The sequence below is a fragment of the Cynocephalus volans genome, chromosome 16, assembly GCF_027409185.1.
Source record: "Cynocephalus volans isolate mCynVol1 chromosome 16, mCynVol1.pri, whole genome shotgun sequence".
Classification (NCBI taxonomy): domain Eukaryota; kingdom Metazoa; phylum Chordata; class Mammalia; order Dermoptera; family Cynocephalidae; genus Cynocephalus; species Cynocephalus volans.
This window is the reverse complement of record NC_084475.1, coordinates 34,304,985-34,324,519: the sequence shown is the minus strand read 5'-3', so window position 1 is coordinate 34,324,519 and position 19,535 is coordinate 34,304,985. Positions and strand designations below refer to the sequence as shown.

The 19,535-nt window shown below is 33.2% G+C and overlaps 1 protein-coding gene across 5 annotated transcripts in view; it reads left to right on the top strand.

Annotated features, from left to right (window-relative positions):
• VPS13A (vacuolar protein sorting 13 homolog A) overlaps positions 1–19,535 on the top strand; it is a 270,889-nt gene that overhangs the window by 208,275 nt on the left and 43,079 nt on the right. For 4 of the 5 annotated variants that reach the window (XM_063081395.1, XM_063081391.1, XM_063081393.1 and 1 more), the window contains exons 54-59: positions 4,954–5,186; positions 8,255–8,408; positions 8,937–9,083; positions 9,287–9,368; positions 10,277–10,346; positions 11,277–11,382. In XM_063081395.1, coding sequence (XP_062937465.1) covers positions 4,954–5,186; positions 8,255–8,408; positions 8,937–9,083; positions 9,287–9,368; positions 10,277–10,346; positions 11,277–11,382 — 792 coding nt within the window. The remainder of the gene's footprint in view (positions 1–4,953; positions 5,187–8,254; positions 8,409–8,936; positions 9,084–9,286; positions 9,369–10,276; positions 10,347–11,276; positions 11,383–19,535) is intronic. The other variant, XM_063081392.1, reaches the window with a different exon arrangement.

Sequence of the window (19,535 nt, the reverse complement as noted above, 5' to 3'; positions counted from 1 at the left end):
AGTGAAAACTACAGAACACTACTGAAATAAGTTAAAGAAGACACAAAAAGGTGGAAAGACATACCATGCTCTTAGTTGGGAAGAATTAACATTGTGTAAATGTCTGTTCTTCCTAAAGCAATCTACAGATTCAACGTAATTCCCATCAAAATACCAATGACATTCTTCACAGAAATAGAAAAAGCATTCCTAGCATTCATATGGACAACAAAAGAGCCCGAATAGCCAAAGCAATCCTGAACAAAAAAAATAAAGCCAGAGGCATAACACTATCTGACTTCAAATTATATTACAAAGCTATTGTAACCAAAACAGAGTGGTACTGGCATAAAAACAAACACTCGGATAAAGGAACAGAATAGAAAACCCAGGAATCAGCCCACATACTTATAGCCAACTGATCTTTGACAAAGGCTGCCAAAGATTTTAAAAGCAGTATTCAAGCTTTAACTTAATCAAAAAATTTTAAAACCAGAAGTAGTTTTATTTTGTCTACATCATTATTTGCTTCTACTATGTTATAAAGAGTAAAGTTGTGTTCAGAGAAGTGCTTTCAGGATTTACTTTATGAACAGTTACACCATGCATTGTCAGCCATCTTAGGTAGACACAACATAACGTGTAAGGAACATTTGAGGATCCACTGAGTTAACAAAAAAAAAAAAGTTTCTGGGTGGCAAGCTATGATGGTAAAGTTATATACAAACACTTTCTGGTAACATTTTAAATAACTTTTGGAAATTATCTTATTTGTCCTTCAAAATTCATCTTAATCCAATCCCTATTCTAATTTTTTTTTCTTACCACTTGTTATCATTTCTTCCTGCCTACCAATAGGCCAGTGGTTCTCTCATTCCTATTTTATAGGGAAAACTGAACATTTCATCGAGAATGACTTTGCTTTGTTTCTTTTGTTGTTTGTTTTTTAAATAAATGCCCTGTATCAAATTAAGGCAGTTGTCTTCTACTTCTAGTTTGTTAAAGTGTGTATGGATGTATGTATAAATGAGTGAGTGTTGAATTTTTATCAAATGCTTTTTAATTTTATATATTGAAAATTATTGTGTGATTATTAGTATTATTTTTTCTTTGTGGCTGGCCAGTAAGGGAATCTGAAGTCTTGACCTTGAGGTTGTAACACCGTGTTCTAACTAACTGAGCTAACTGGCCAGCCTGATTATGTGACTTTGGACTTTATCTTATTTTGGAGATTAATTATATCATTGATTTTTTAATATTAGGATAACCTCACATTTCTGGAATTTGCTTACTAATGTTTTAAGACTTTTGCTTGTATATTTGTGAGAGAAATTGGCCTGTAACTTTCCTGTCTTATAATGTCCTTTCCAGGTTTTGATATCAAGGTCATGCTGACTTCTTGAAAATGCTGGGAAATACTTAAAGTTTTTACATTTTATGGAATTTTGTTATAATTCATTAGTAAAGCCAAGCCATCTTAGCTTGCAGTTGTCTTTGTACAAAGGTTTTAAATTATGAACTCTATTTTACTATTAGATATAGGACAATTCAGGTTTTTATTTCTGCCTATGTCATTTTGTTGTTTTTCTAAGAATATGTTCATTTCTTCTGAATTTTCTAATATGTCAATATAAATGTGTCCATAATATCCATCTTTTTATCTTTTTAATTTCTATAGTGATGCCCTTTTTCATTCTTGGTATTTGTTTTATTATGCCTTCTTTCCTTTTTTTCTTGATATATTTTGCTAAGGATTTATCAGTTTTATTAGTCACATTTTTTTTTTCCTGAGAACCACTTTTTGCTCTTTTGACGATATCTTTCATACGTGTGTTTTCAGTTTCACCATTTTCTACCCCAATCTATATTATATCTTTTATTTTATATTTCTTTGGGTTTAATTTAATGATTTTCTTCTTAATTCTTGAGATAGATAATGTATTAGTTTGTTCAGGCTGCCATAAGAAACTACCATTTACTGGGTTGCTTAAACAACAGAAATTTATTTCTCAGAGTTCTGGAGGCTGGAAATCTCAGATCAGGGTGCCAGCATGGTTGAATTCTGCTGAGGGCTCTCTTCTTGGCTTGCAGAAAACCTCCTTCTTTCTGTGTTCTCAGTGGCATGGAGGCAGGAAGGGAGCACAAGCTCTGTAATGACACTAATCCTGTTGGATCAGAGCCACACTCTTAGACTTCATATAACCTAATTGCCTTCATAAAAACCCCATCTCCAAATATAGTCATGTTGGGGATTGGGGCTCGAACATATGGATTTTAGGGGGACACAATTTAGTCCATAGCAGATACCTAAGTTGTCATTTTTCAGATTTTCTTAACTTCTTATTTGCAGTCATTTAAAGTCACAAATTTTCCCTCTAAAAGCAGCATTAGTTTTTTCCTACAAGTATTGATATGTATATGTTTATGTATACTTATTATTCTGTAGTTCAAAATATTTTCTAATTTTCATTGGTTTTTTTATGTTTGGGTTTAATGGTTACTTAGGTTATTGCTTACTTTTTTAAAATATGGAAATTCTCTAGTTATCTTTGTTGATTTATAGTTTAATTCCACTGTGATCTGAGAACATATTCTGATTCAGTCCTTTGAAATTTATTGAGATTGACTTTGTAGGCCAGGATGTGTTTAATTTTAGTAAATGTTTCATGTGTATTTGAAAAGAGTACATATTCTGTAGTTTTTGTTGCAATGCTCAATATACTGTTTGTTCATTAATTATGTGGTTTAAATCTATCTCATTAATTTTTTTGTTTTCTTGTTAGTTGCCATGAGAGGTGTGTTAAAAATCTCCCAATGTAATCATGGATTTATACATTTCTCCTTTTTGTTTTTTTAATTCTTTCTTTTATATTTTGAAGCTATGTGATTAGGTAGGTACTAAATTAGGATTGTTACATCTTTCTGGTAGGTTGATATTTTTATCAGTATATAATGTTGCAGTACCCACCATAGTATCTTTTTAGGTCCAAACAGTTAGATTCAGAACTGTCATAGGCCACAGTTTGTGCCTGCCTATGCAGGAGGATACAGGCCAGGAAACAGCATGATACTGTGGAGCTTGAATTGTTCCTCTGGGGTAGGAGTCTTAAGATAATCCCCACAGTAGTTTAGGAGGTATTCTCTTTGGTCATCACAAGTGACGAGTTTGGTGTGAGGAAACAAGACTCACTTGGTGGGAGTGTTAGAAGCCACCCTCACTTAGGAACCTCTGCTCCACAATACCAAATATGTATTGTAACAACCCATGAGCGTAGCTTACAGGTTTTCTTCAAGGGACATATAAGCATCATCACAGTAAGAGAAGCCTAAAGCTATAGCTTCATGCCATATGACAACATGCATTCTTGACATTAAAATACGCTTTAAGTTAGTAATATACCACTTTCCCAGTAATATAAAGATTTGAGAACTTTTTAACTTCATTTACCCTGTTCCATCTTATACACTGTTGTGCATTTTATTTCTGGTTAGGTCTTAAGTCTCATAAGAGGTATTACTGTTTTCTACAATTAATATATCTCTTAAATTCACCACATATTTCTTTTTGCTGCTTTTCATTCCTTCTTGCATCTTTGTTTTTCCATTTGAGCTCATTTTTTTTCTCTTTAGTATGTTTCTAGTGTGATTCTATAGCTGGCAAATTCTCTATAAGTTAGGTTGCCTGGAAATGTCATTTTGCCCTTTTTTGTGGGGTATTTTCACTAGATGTCAAATTTCAGGGGTGTTGGTCTTTTTTTTTCTTCTGACTACTTTTATAATTTCTTTTTTTCTTTGGTTTTAAGCAATTTTACTTTGACGTTTCTAGGTACTGTTTTCCTTTATAAAAATAATTTTTAAAAAATAAATAAGGTAAGGCTATATGTGCTTACAAGGATATATCAGTTATCTTGAGGAGCTTTCATGGCCTATAAAATATATATGTAATACCGAAATATTTAAATTTTCATAATATGGATTCTTTATACTGGGGAGAGAGAGAGAGAGAGAAAATCATCACCTGGTGAAACTTTTTCAAACAATAATATTAGAAAGACTTCAGAATTAATTTGAAAAAGTTAGTTTTATTTCTCAATGTAGTTTTAGTGCTATACATTTTTATTTTAGAAAGTATTTTAAGTAACATGACTGTTCCTAGATAATGATTTTATGATACCAACTCCAGTTTTTAATATCTGTGGATTGTAACATGAATGTGTACTATACATTAAAATTTCCTGTTAATCATAATATTTATTAACTAGAAATTTATGGCTGGCTATTAATTATGAGAATTTGCTATGTTTATCTTGTCATTGAACCCTCCAGATCATGCTGTCAGCACAATATTTACATAAGGGCTTCCTCCTGTATTAACCCCATGGTGGATATCCATGCTTTGTAGAACATACAACTGAGATATCAGATAACTTTTATTCTGTTTGATTCATCTCTGTAAGGAAATATGAATTTCAGACTGTAAGAACTTTTAACATATATCACATTGCTGTAGTCTTAGAGTAAAACAGAGAAAATAATACTTTGTGTCACTGATTAGTCTACAAAGGAAGAATATTTAATTAGATTGGGAAGCTAAAATAAAAGAAGTTAAACAATTGACGAGTCTTCCTGATTAATAACTTCATAATAATAATGGCAGTAGCTAACATCAGATGATGTTAATATCAAATGATAATAACATCAAATGATCAAATGATGTTCAGTAGTGTAAATTTCCAAGTGTTATACAAGTATGAATAGATTTAGTTGCCACTAACCCTATGAAATTACTAACATCAAGTGATTACTGTGATGTAATTTTCCAAGTATTGTACATATACTAATTCATTTAGTTTGTCACCCCAATCCTATGAAGTAGGTGCCATTAATATTCTCACTTTATAAATGTGGAATCTAGATTTCATGTTGATTGGGACCAAACTCTAATTTTTTTTTTTCCCCATGATTTTGTTTTAGGATCTGATGACAGCTATGAAATTGGGAGAAAAGACCATTTACTTAGTTTCATTCTTGGAAGGCTTACAACGGATTATTTTATTCACTGAAGATCTCAGGGTATTTAAAGCAACATACGAAAATGAGAAAGCAGAGTTAGCAGAGCAAGAAATTACACTGGCATTACAAGATGTTGGAATTTCTCTTGTCAACAATTACACAAAGCAAGAAGTAGCCTATATAGGCATTACAAGGTTAGATGCAGTAGATTTTGGGTAAATTTAAGTGATCAGTTCTTAATCATTAAGAAATGATGATTGTAAAATCTAAAATGATTTAAATTTTGTGCCTTGACTATTTATCAGTACTAAGGTAATGCTAATTTAAAAATCTGTTTAAGATTTTTTTTGCCTTTTGAGATAAAGATACCAGATCCCTTATTTTGTTAATCCTCCTAGCTCTCTAAAAAGTTAGATTATTTTAATTTATCAAAAGTATACTTTTTAAATATTTCATAAAAAATGCTTAGTTAATTGTTCATTACTACCTACCACAGTGCAAGGTACACACTCTATATAAGTAGTTGGAGGATTAAAGTAAAGACAATTCCTTTCTTATTTGACCTTGGCACTTTAAGATCTAAGAAGGTATATTGTATTTATCATTCCCCATAAAGACATCACCAGTAAAGCTCTTCTCTTTCCCTTATGCCCTAATTATTCCTATTTAGAAACATTTAAATTGAAATTAATTTATATGTATTAGTACTTAATGTGAGAGCATTTTGTCCAGTCTGTATAACTAGGATAATGTAGTATTAATCCTTTACCTAAGTTAAACTCTTGAATATATATATTAGAGTATGTGATACAGATTTAAATTTAGTTTTCTGTATAAATTAATCTGAAAATGCCCCTGACCTTTCATTAATGGAATCAATGCCATTTTAAAAGGAATATTAAAAGCTGTTTTCCTAGAAATTTTTATTGTCTCAAAAAAAAGTAAATTTTTGTTACTTAAATGAAAAGATCAAATAAACACCAAATTTTAAGTCTGCTGCACCTGTTACTAGTTATCTCCTATGCTAAATGAGTTGAATGTGAAGATGAGTAATATGTGGTCTCTACCTTTATTTATTAAGTGAATATACATTTTATATGCAATAAATAAATAGAATACTTAAATGAAATCAAACAATTTAATTCTTAAATAAGCAGAAAAAGTAAAGTAATTTCAGAGTGTGGATAGTTTTTTTAAATTCTTATTTAACTCTCTCAGCATTTTAATGTCAGTACAATTAGATTTCTTACATTCATACTGTCTCTCCTAGATTACTATTTTACACCTTGTCTCTCCTCAAACTCCCATTCTCCCTCTCAGCTCACTATCTTGCATCCCACTTCACTGAGAAAATTGAAGCAATCAGAAGCAAACTTCCACAGATCTACCTCACCCCCCAACAGTACGGCTTCGTACCCACCAGCATTTGCACCTACATGCCACACAAGCGTACTTTCCCACAGTTGCGATAGATGCACCACAGGTGCTCCCACCTTGATGACGTTGGTCCAGCACTCCTTTTCTTTCTCTCTCCTAAATCAGCATCTTTTGGCTCTCTACTGGATTGTTCCCGTTAATGCTACTTCTCTTAACTTCAGTAAACTTCTCTTGAGTCTACTTTTCCTGCTACCTGCTACCAATTTCTTTGTTTCCCTTTACAGCCAAATTCTTCCAAAGTGTTGTCTATTTCAACAGTTAAATATATTTACTGTCTCTGATTCACCCATTTTCTCTTTAATGACTCCAAACAGTGTTTTGCTTTCTACACACCACAAAACAGGTCTTGTCAGTATTACCATTGACTCCCATAATGCCAGATCCAGTGTGGAACCTCAGCCTTCACGTTACTTCATAACATTTAACACAGGTCTCTCCTTGATAGAGTTTCTTCCATTTGACTTTCAGAATACCTCACCATCTTGGGTTTTCTTCCTTTCTCAACATTCTCAGTCTCATTTTTTGGTTTCTTGTCTTCTCTTAGCTTTTTATATTGGATATCTTGAGGCTCTTAGACCTCTTCTCTTTGTCTATTTCAGTTTTATAATTTCAGTTACCACATGTGTGCCAAAGATTTCAGTGTATATGTCTTCAGCCAGACCTGTCTTCTGAACTCCAAACTTGTACATATATCCAACTGCCTACACAAAACTTCTGCTCAGATATCTAGGGAACTTCTTAAACTTCCTGTGTGTAACACTGAACTCCTGATTTCCTCCTGCTAGAAAAACCTACTTCCTCATCAGAGTTAATTACAACTTACTCCTTCCAGTTGCTCAGGCCAAAAACTTTAGAATCATCTTTGATTCCTCTCTTTATCTTACACCCCAGATCTGATCCATCTAGAAGTTCTGTGCTCACTCTACCTTTAACGTACCCATAGAATCTGACCACCTTTTGTTACCTCACTGTTACTGCCCTTGTCAGAGCCATCACCATTTTTCAACTGGCTTACTGCATTAACTCCTAAAAAAATTTCCTGCTTCTAGCATTGACCCTCTTTTTTCTTTCCCCCCACCACAGCATATAGTTTATTCTTAACAAAGTGTAAGTCAGATCATGTTGCTAATCTTAAAACCCCCAGTAGATCCTCATCTCACTCAGAATAAAACACAGGAGTCTTTACAGTGTCCTACAGGGCCTTATATTATTTGTCCTCCCACTGTCTGTCTTAATTCATTATCTATTCTTAATGTGTTCCTACCATGCCAGCCTCCTTGCTCTTCTTCATACACTACAGGTGTGCTCCTGCTTTAGGGTCTTTGCTATAGCTGGTCCCTTTAAAATGTTCTTCTTCCCTCATCTACTGGATAACTCTGTTACCTCCTTTAGGGTTGCTGAAATCTCACCTTTTCAATGAAGCACCAGTTGACCACTCTATTTTAATATTGTAACCCCCACCACTTCTCATATCCCAGTACTCCAGATTCCCCCTCTCCCCATCTTTTTCTTCTTTCAAAACCATTTTTGCCTCCTATATATTAAAATTCACTAATTTATTATGTTTGCTATTTATTGACTGTCACTCCCCAGATAAAATGAAGCTTGAGAATGGCAGAGATGTTCACTGATTAGTGCCTGAATAGTTTAATAAGTATTAAACTATTATTAGTTGAATGAATTCATGTTTTTAAACTTGTAATGTGCTTCCTTGTAACTGAGACTATTGCAAAATTTAGCTGAAGGTTTTATAATTCATGTAATAAACCAATTAAAATGAAAATATTTATAAATTAGTACTGTGATTTTTGCTTTTATATATAAGTTCTGATGTGGTTTGGGAGACAAAGCCCAAGAAGAAGGCAAGATGGAGGCCAATGAGTGTAAAGCATTCTGAGAAGTTAGAGAAAGAATTTAAGGAATATACTGAATCATCACCTTCAGAAGATAAGGTCATTGAGTTGGACACTAACATGCCGGTAAAATTTTTTAAGTACTGACGTGAAGTTTTAATTTTTATCTGTTGTAGTTAGGTGAATGACTATTGAATTTTATGGTAAGTCTGTCTTCCTTACAAAACAAATTGAATATAATTAATCCTGTCATACATATTTAGTATAAAATATTTACAAGGAGTGGTTATCTTTAATAAGAAATCAAATTTTCTCTTAAGATTCTAGATGCTAAATGACCTGTTCTTTGACTTAACAAAAAACCAAACATTTGTTTTATTTTTATTTATTTACTTTATTTAAAAATTATATTTTTTATTACTTTATTGTAGTACATTTTAGTAAATTTTTGTAAAAAGTGATACAGCTAAGCTAGAAAGATCATATGAATATTTATGTAAATTTTATGGAGATGAGCATAAAGATCTAAATCTAAACTTAAACAAAATATTTAACTTAGTATTTTAATAAATATTTTTAAAGTTTCTGGTATAAATTTTTAATTTTGATCAATTGTGGATAAAGAGTAATTCATGGGGGGTGGATATTTTTCAGGTTCGCTTAACACCTAGTGGTAATAACATGAAAATTATGCAACCACATGTAATAGCTATACGAAGAAATTATCTTCCAGCTTTAAAAGTGGAATACAGCACATCTGCGCATCAGTCATCATTTAGAATTCAGATTTGCAGAATACAGGTGAGTCTTTCTGCAAATATAGGCAAAGTTATATTCTAAAGGAACATAGTTAGAAACCGGATGTATTCTCATGGTCTTTTATCTAATGCTTCATTTTCAGTGTTGGACTAGATTTTTTGATTTCCCCTATTTCTTAAATCCTGTTATTCTAATTAGGTTGTATAATTAACATACTAATATATGTCTTTTTTAAATTTTCTCAGATCCAAAACCAGATACATGGTGCTATATTTCCATTTGTGTTTTACCCTATTAAACCTCCAAAGTCAGTCACCATGGATTCAGGTTTGTTTTATTTTTAGATTGCCATAAAAACAGTTATATTAGATATTTGGTTTATCTTACTATAAAAATGTGAAATGAAACCATTCTCAAGTTTAGTTTGCGTAGGATCATTGGAAGATTGAACAATTTGAAAATGGACCAGCAAGTATTCGACTAAGTTCAACAAAACTTTGAGTGAATAATGAAGAAAAGATGAATTAGAAGTATATATTTAAATTTTTAGAAATATTAATTTAAAAAAACAGATTGCTAATCTGTAAACTCCTGATATGAAAACCATTAGGACCTTTGAATAAACAATGAGGACGTTCAAATTAAGAAAGTTTTCTAACAGCAGAAACGGTCCTGTATTCTCCAGATGAGAATAACTGACAAGTCTTTTTTCCCACGCTTTTCTTCCCCTTCCCCTTTCTTCTTTCTTGCCTATTCATCTTCCCCCGCCACTTTCCCTATTCTTCCCACTGCCCTACTTCATTTCCTTCTCCTCTTGGTTTCCCACCTTCCACTCTCATACCACTACCTCTAAACTGTCAGGGTGTACTCTTCATAATCTGCTTGGAAGCTTTTTGACCAGTATACCAGCTTGAGTCCCTCTACCTAGAGGTCTGGCTCAAGTCCCCAGAATCTGTTTGTACAAAGTTTCCCTGATGATTCTAATATGTACTCTTAGTTTAAAATCACTAATTTAGAGGATTAGTTATCTTCAGAATGACCACAGACAATTTTTTAAACAATTCTGGAATCTGAAATTAAGATTGTAATGGATCTTGCAAATATCAGTAATTTTAAGTGATACTCATGATTTAGTAAATGATTTAATTGTCCATTGTGATATGTGTTAAATTGCAAGAAAATGCTTATCTTTTACTTAAAACATCAAGGGAGTAATCATATTGTAACCTTTACAGCACCAAAGCCCTTTACAGATGTGAGTATTGTCGTGAGATCTGCAGGACATTCCCAGATATCACGTATTAAGTAAGTGTCTTAATGCGTTCTTGTGTGTTCATTTGATGTTTTGATTTAAATACATGAATTATTTATACTCTTCAGAAAATAAATTTCAGACAAGTCAAAGATTTAAGCATAAGATATTAAATTATAAATGTCAAAGAAAATCTGTTAATTATTTTAGAATCTTAGAGAGTCAGAAGGCTCTTGTTGAAATACACCTAGATATTAACAATAGTTGTTTTCTGGATTATGGGAATTTTATTATCTTCTTTTTTTGTGTATTCGTTTTCTTTTTTAAGTTTTTCTGATGACCATATGTTGCTTTAGATGAAGGAAGAAAATAATAATTTCAAATTCACTCACTACCCCTCCCAAGAAATAGAACATGGACAGAAACATCCATACATCTATGTGATAATCCCTTATCTCATTTCCCCCACTTTATTACCAAGATAAACTATCTTTTTTTTTTTTTTTTTTTTTTTTTGGTGGCTGGCCAGTACAGGGATTGACCCCTGGACTTTGTTTTGTTACATTTTAAAATATAGTTTAATTGTGTATGTGTGCCTATGCTTTTAAGTTTTAATTTTTGTCTACTTTTTAAAAAATTGTTTCAAGCTAAAAGTAGGTTCCTGGGACTTGAATTTTTTCATTCAACTTTTTTACTAGAATTTATTGATTTTGTTGTATGTGCTATATAGTTTATTCATTATCATCGATATATAATATTCTGTTGTATGACTACTGCAGTTTACTTATCCATTTCCTACTTATGGCCATTTTCATATTTTGAGTTTGTTGCTATTAAAAACATTGTTGCCGTGATTTTTTTTACCTAAACAAGTTCTCTAAGTTCTATTAAGTTCTAATATTTTCCTAATACTTTTTTCCTCATGTAATTTTCTTAGTGAAGTTAATTGATGATTTTTAAATGTTTTCTACTTTGTAATATAGGTACTTCAAAGTGTTGATTCAAGAAATGGATCTCAGGTTAGATCTTGGATTTGTCTATGCTTTAGCAGACCTTATTGCAGAAGCTGAAGTGACTAAAAAAATGGAGGTAAGGTTTAGAATAATAACATTTCATGGAAAGGATTAAGGAAAGAGAAGGACTAAAAAAAAATCATTATAAATTCTTAAAGGTATTAAAATGGTTTTATTCTATTTTTAAAATACAATTTTCAAATTTTTATTGTTCTGTTTTGGTGAGTACATTGAAAGAAATCTTATTTTCAGATTATAGAAGATGGAAGCCAGGTAAGTAAAATAGCCTTTTTAAGGTAAGTTAGCAAACACGAGGAAAGTTTTAGGCCAGTTATAGGAGGAAGAGAGTTAACAGTCATGTTCACATCACTTTTTTCTTTTATTTTCCTGGGTTACTTGTACTTTGCTTTCACTTTGATTAATAATTTAGAAATTTGGGGCATGACCAGGATATTTGATGAGGGGAGAGTTAGGCAAATTAAAAGGTAACATCATCTTGGTGATTGAAAGATTATAAAATCACAGAGATAGGGTGGATTAAATATGGTCTCTTGTTTATCTGCCCTCATAGAATTCTTAAGATAGGACAAACTTCATGGATACAGACAAGGACAAATATACTGTTTTTTCCCTTCAATAATAGGTTATTGATATATAGTTCACAAAACATACATTTCACCCATTCAGTGGTTTTTAATATATTCAAAAAATTATTCAGTCATCACCATTATCTAATTCTGGAACCTTTTTATCACCCCAAAAAGAAACTGCCCTAGCCCTGTCTATGCACTATTATACTTTCTGCCTCTGTAGATTTTCCTTTTCTGAACATTTTGTACAAGTGGAATCATATACTGTGGTCTTTGGTGAATGGCTTCTTTCACTTAGTATGTGTTCAAGATTCATCCATGTTGTAGCATGTATCAGTACTTCATTCCTTTTTACGGTCAACTAATACCCCGTATATATGGATTTGTCACATTTTGTTTATCCATTGATCAGTTAATGGACATTTGGGTTATTTCTACATTTTGGCTCTTATGGATAATGTTATGAATATTTGTGTATAAGTTTTCATGTGGACATACATTTCTATTTCTTTTAAGTATACTTCAAGGAGTGGAATTGCTGGGTCACATGATAACTCTGTGTTTAATTACTTTTGGACTACCAGACAGTTTTTCAAAGTGGCCCCCCATTTTATATTCTCATCAGAGTATACGAGGGTTCTCATTTCTCCATATTCTTCCCAACACTTGTTATTATCTGTCTTTGATTCTGTTCATCCTAGTGCGTGTGAAATAGTTTCTCATTGTCATTTTGACTTGCGATTACCTGATGACTAAAGACATCAGGCATCTTATGACGTGTTAATTTGCTGTTTGTATTTTCCAAGAAGAAATATTTATTCATATCCCTTGCCTATTATTTAGCAGGTTATTTGTTGTCTTATTGTTGAGTTACAGAAGTTCTTTTATACTCTAGATACTATTCCCTTATCCGATGTATGATTTTTAAATATTTTATTCCCTTCTGTGTGTTGTCTTTTCATTTCCTTCATGTGTCTTTTGAAGCACAAAAGTTTTTAATGCTAAAGTCCAAATTATATTTTCTTTTGTTGCTCATGCTTTTGATGTTATTTCTAAGAATCCTTTGCCAAATCCAAGGTCATGAATATTTAGCCTTGTGTTCTGAGATTTTAAAGTTTTAGCTCTTACAGTTAGATCTTTGATCCATTTTGAGTTTATTTTTGTATATGGTGTGAGGTGAGGGTCCAAGTTGCTCTTTTATATGTGGCTATCCAGTTATCCCAGTACCATTTCTGGAAAAGACTGTTTGTTCCCCTACTGAATGGTGTTGCTACCCTTGGTGAAAATCAGTTGACCACAGACATGTGGTTTTATTATGTTGATCTACGTGTCTGTCCTTGTGCCAGTACCACACTGTTTTGATTATCTTTGCTTTGAAGTAAGTTTTGAAATTGGGAAGTGTGAATCCTCCTACTTTTTGTTCTTTTTCGCGACTGTTTTGACTATTCTGAGTCCCTTGCCATTCCATATGAATTTTAGAACCAGCTTGTTGAGTTCTTCAAAGATGTCAGCTGGTATTCTTAGAGAGGGCTGCATTGAATCTGTAGATCAATTTGGAGGGTATTGCCATCTTAACAGTGTTGTCATTTGATTCTTGAACATGAGATGTTTTTCCATTTATGTAGATTTTTGATTTCTTTCAGCAATGTATTATAGCTTTTAAAGTGTAAGTTTTGCACTTCTTTTGTTAAATTTATTTCTAAGTTTTATTCTTTTTATGGTATTATGTGTGAAATTATTTTCTTAATTTCATTTTTGGATTTGTTCATTGCTAGTATATAGAAATACAGTTGATTTTTGTATACTGATTTTGTATCTGCAATCTTACTGAATTCATTTGTTAGTCTAATTGTTTTGTGTATTCTTGAGGGTTTTCTATGTATAAGATCATGTCATCTGATAAGAGAGGACATTTTACTTCTTCCTTTTTGATCTGGATGCCTTTTGTTTTCTTTCTTTCACTTAATTTCCCTGACTTGAAAGTAGTGAAATGTTGAATAGTTGAGAAAAAAAAAATGCCAAGAGCAGACATTTTTGTTTTGTTTCTGATCTTAGAGGGAAAGCAGTCTTTCACCCTTAAATATGATGTTGACTCTGGGTTTTTCCTAGATGCCCTTTATCAGGTTGAGGAAGATCTCTTATTTTTAGTTGGTTGAGTGTTTTTATCATGAAAGTGGTGGACTTTGTCAGATTCTTTATGTGCATCTGTTGGGATGATCATATGCTTTTTGTTTTTTCTTCTATTAGTATGTTTTATTAATAGTAATTGATTTTGGATATTAAGACAAGCATACCTGGGGTAAATCCCATTTGGTCATGTGTTGGTTTTTTTTTTAATGTATTTTGCTGGACTTGGTTTGCTAGTGTTTGGGGGAGGGGTTGTTTGGTTTTTGTCATTTATGTAAACATTTTTTGTGGTCCTTTCCCATGGCTCTGATGTCCTCAGTTCTGTTCTCTCTTTTTGAGAGTTCAAGGAATTATCATGATTACTGTATCTTTTCTTCTTTCTTCTTTTTCTTTTAAAGGTTTGCTAGTATTTTGCTAAGGGTTATTGTGTTTATATTCACAAGAGATGTTGGTCTATAAGTTTCTTTTGATGTCTTTGACTGGTTTTGGTGTCAGGATATAATGGCTTCATAAAATGAGTTGAAAAGTGTTCTCACCTCTATTTTTGGAAGAGTTTGTGAAGAATTAGTACCCTTTAAAGTGTTTGGTAGAATTCAGTGGTGAAGCCATCTGGGCCTGGATTTCCCTTGTGAGTTGTTTTTTGATTACTGACTTAATCTCATTTGTTAGATCTATTTGGATGGTCTGTTTCTTCTTGAGTCGATTTAGATAGTTTGTGTGTTTTTATCTAAGTTATCTAATTTATTGACATAAAATTATTGATAGTATTCCTTTAATTTCATTAATTATTTTTTTCCTCCTTCTTGCTTTAATTTTAGTTTGCTCTTCTCTTTCATTATCTAAGGTGGAAGTTTAACTTGTAGGTTTGAGATCTTTCTCCTTTCTTAATATAGGCATATACAGCTATAATTTTCCCTCTAAGTACTGTTTTAGTTGCAACTCAGAAGTTTTAGTATGTTCTGTCTTCATTTTCACTTACCTCAAAATATTATTTATTTTTCTCTTTGATTTTTTATTGTTATTTGTGAGTGTGTTGTTTAATTTCTACATTCTTTTTTTCCTTTTGTGGAGGTTCTCCAGTACAAGAATCAAACCCTGGACCTTGGTGTTATCAGCACTACACTCTAACCAACTGAGCTAGCCAGCCAGAACTTATTATTGATCTCTAATTTCATTCTATTGTAGTTGGAGAACATAGTTTGTGTTATTTCTCTCCTTTTAAATTTATTGTGCTTTGTTTTATGTCCTAGAATATGGTCTCTCCTGGAGAATGGTTGAGTGTTTTACAGATCTCTGTTAGGTCTAGTTGGTTTATATTGTTGTTCAAGTCTTTTATTTCCTTGTTGATCTTCTGCCTAGTTGTTCTACCCATTGTTAAAAGTGGATTATTAGTTCCCAGCTATTTTTGTTGAATTAATCTATTTTTCCCTTCATTTCTGTCTGTTTTCACTGTATGCATTTGTTGTTCTGTTATTAGGGACATATATATTTATAATTGTTACATCTTCTGGATAAATTTACCCTTTTATAACTATCAAATGTCCCTCTTTTCTCTAGTAACATGTTTTGTTTTAAAGTCTATTTTGTCTGCTGTTATATAGTCACTATAGCTTTCTTGTGGTTGCTGTTTGTACGATATGTCATTTTTCATCCTTTTATTTTCAATCTTTTTGTATCAGTGATTCTAAAGTGTGTTTCCTGTAAGCAGTTAGTTGAATGTTCGTTTTTTTACCCATTGTGATAATTTCTGCCTCTTGATTGAATTGTTTTATTCATTCACATTTCATATTGATAATGTTGGATTTATGTCTTCCATTTTACTTTTTGTTTTCTGTGTATCTCATATGATATTCCTTCTTTACTGCTTTCTTTGCATTAAGTGAACATTTTCTTATGAAGCATTTAAATTTCTTTAGTGATTTGTATACTGTATTTCTTTGAGGTATATTTCAGTGATTGCTCCAGAACTAACATATACATCTTTTCAAAATCTGCTTCTGATTTATACAAGCTTAATTCCAATGTGATATATTAATGTTACTCCTCCTATACTGTTCTATTCCATTTTCTCATTTTTAGTGGTATTATTCTTATAGATATATTACATCTATTATGTTACAAACCCAATAATACATTGTTATAATTATTACTTTACCATCTGTACTCATTTCCCAATACAACTTTGTTCCCACATGCCTTCTTTGTGCTTTCATTGGCAAATATATTACAACGTGTCGTAAGCCCAATAATATGTTATATGTCTATGTAACATATAGTCTATTCTGGTGATTGCCCATGTGCACTTGAGAAGAATTTACATTTTGCTCCTGTTGGGTTGTGTTCTTTGTAGATATCTGTTAGGTCTAATTGTTTTATATTGTTGTTCATGTCTTAAATAAGGCATATTATTTAACCAGTTGCTTTTCAAATCAGTTAAGAGAAGAAAGGAAAAAAACCCCACATTTAAGTATTTTTTAATAATTGCATAATTATCTTTAGCAGTGCTTTTTGTTTTTACATTTGGATTCAAATTAATGTCTGGGGTCACTTGCTTTCAGCCTGGGGGACTTCCTTTAGTATTACTCATAAGGCAGGTCTGCTAGGAACAAATTCTCTCAGTTTTTGTTTATCTGAGAATGTCTTTATGTCACCTTCATTTTGAAACATAGCTATGCTGGAGAGTCAACTATTAATCTTAATGAGGTTATATGTAATAAGTCACGTTTCTCTTCCTGCTGTTAAGATTTTCTTTATTCTTTGACTTTCAGCATTTTGATTATGATGTTTGTTGACTTCTTTGCATTTATTTTATTTAGAGTTAGTTCATTGAACTTCCTGAATGTCTAAGTTAGTGTTTTTCAGTGAATTTGGGAACTTTCAGCCAATATTTGAAATATTTTTCAAAAAAATTTTTTATTCCTTTCTTTCGTCTTCTTCTGATACTTCATATTGTGTACATTGATATGTTTAATGGTGTCCCACATTTCTCTGAGGTTCTTCATTTTACTTCATTCTTTTTTTCCCTGTTTTTTGGATTGCATAATCTCTATAAATTTGTCTTCAAGTCTACTAATAGAGTAAAGCAATTAATGAAGCATTTAAATGTCTTCTGCCAGTTCAAATTCACTGTTGCGTTCAAGTGGATTTTTCAGTTCCATTATTGCACTATTTAATTTCAAAATTCCATCTGGTTCTTTTTAATAATTTTTCTGTGTGTTGATGCTCTCTATTTGATATGACTTTACTGTAGTACTTTCCTTTCCTTTCCTTTTATAAACATGGTTTACTTTAGTTCTTTGAGTATATAAGGGGGTCTTCAAAAGCGTCATGGAAAAATGCATATTAATTTCATTTTTCCACAAATTATTGGAAGTATACATGTATTTATAATGGTTACTTGAAGTTTTTTTCCTGTTAAATCTGATCTGGTCACTTTCATGCAGTTTCTCTTGCGTTTTCTTTTCCTGTTATATAGCGCTCCGGCTAGGGCTAATGTCTGGAATCCTCACAGTGCCATTTGTCTAGTTCTCTTAATCCTGTTCATGACACCAATTGTAAAGCTAGGTGACCACACTAGTTGTTGGGCTAAGGCTGGGTCTGGAGCCCACAGACCCCTCAAGCCCATTCATAGACTGGGTCTCAAACCCTTCACATGCCAGCAGGGTCCCCAGACCCCTCACACACCAGGCTGGGTCACCAGACCCCTTACACGCAGGTCTATGAGCTAGGTAACCAGCCAAAAGGACCTTGGAGCCATAGGTTGGAAAGCATGGCTATGCTGGGCAGACACCCAAGGCTGACGCCCACCCGCCAGCTTCCCTAAAACTCCTCTCTCTCACTCTCTCTCTCTCTCTCTCTCTGAAGAACACAAGAATAGCAACAAAAACTAAAAAAGATACATTGGCAAACATGTGCACTAACTCCGCATACACATAAGTTGCTTACAAAGAATGCTGAACCACACTCAACTGGACCCGAGGCGAGGGCCCTGACCAAACTATTCTATTTTCCCAACACCTGTTTTATGAGTGATACATTCCTATTTCTTTGTTTTTGCATGTCTCATAATTTTTTGGTTGGAAATTTAACATTTTAGATAATATATTCTAATAGCTTATAGGTACTGTTTCCCCTGGGGGGGGGGGGAGGAGAACTTGTTGTTATTAGCTTGTTTATTTCTTATGACTGGCTAGTTTATTTTATTAAAGTCTACCCCCCTTCACCCCCTCCAACCACCCTTTCCTACAATGTTTTACACCTTTTATGTTGCCCCTCAGCGAGTTGCAGCTTTTGGATGCCTAATAGTCACACTGGGATAATGGTGGTTTTGGCAGGGCTCTCTCCCTCATTTTCCATGACTGCATTGGCTGTTAAGCTCCAGTAATTGCTGATGGATTGCTCTATTGTTTTCAACAGTGCCCTAGGGAATAAATTGCTCTATAGGCTAATCCAGTTAAATTTAGGATCTTTTGAAGAAATGGATCTGGAAATTGGTGTTTCATATTTATTCTCCTTCTAGTTGTCAGTTTCGGTTTTCTCCTGTAAATTATCAGGTACAGTTTAGCCAGTATCTTTCTTGAATCAATTACTTTCCTTTTGGTTGCTTTTCACCAGCTGTTTCTGAGTTCACCCTTAGGCTTGAACTTCACATTCTGTTGTAAAGGAAATCAGTTACTTTGGGAAGAGATTAGTAGCTATCTGTTTTAAAGCCTACTTCTCTTTACCCTAGGCAGAAATCTCTGAACGAGAGAGTGCTGGAGCTGGGAGCGGGGACATTGGTATTCTTCTCTCTCAGTAACACCAGGCTTTAGGAGCTGAGCCCTCAGTGTGGTGGGGAGCAGTGCCCTGAGATCTTCTCAGTTTGCCTCTCTTGGCGTGGAACCACCACATTACACACCATGGCAAGAGTGATCAGAACCCTAGTATTCTCAGTGGTGCCACACCCAAGGCAGAAACCAACCGTTCCAGGAGTGGAGGCTGGACAGAAGAAGAAAGCCCCACCTCACTCATAACTTAGCTTTGCAGCAGTAGGTAGCGGGGGCAGGATGAGAAATGCTGACATCCTGTTCTTCCCAGGAAGAAAGTCCTTCCATTGGGGTCTGGGCACAGAAGGATCTCTCTGTTCTTCGGTGCACCAGTTAGAGTGGAGTTCTGGCTTATTGATATGGAAAAGGGGATGGAGAGAATATTCTTTGTTTAAATACCACAGACTTTTTCTTACCAGATTTTTCAGGTTTTCTTGACTAGATGTTTCTTTATACTCTTAGGACCATTCCTAGAGGCCTCAAACGTTTGTTTCTTTAAATAAATATCATCAGTTTCACTGGGGTGCTGGTCCGAAGAGCTCCTCACATTGTTATCACAGAAGTTGATTTTCAAATATATTTTTAATAAGGCTAATCACTTTGATGATTTTGTGAATAGGTTAAAATGTGAATCTTGGGCCATTTCTCAACACTTAAAGTAATTTAGGTCTATGAATTTGAAAGAGAAGTATGGATGATTATCAAGA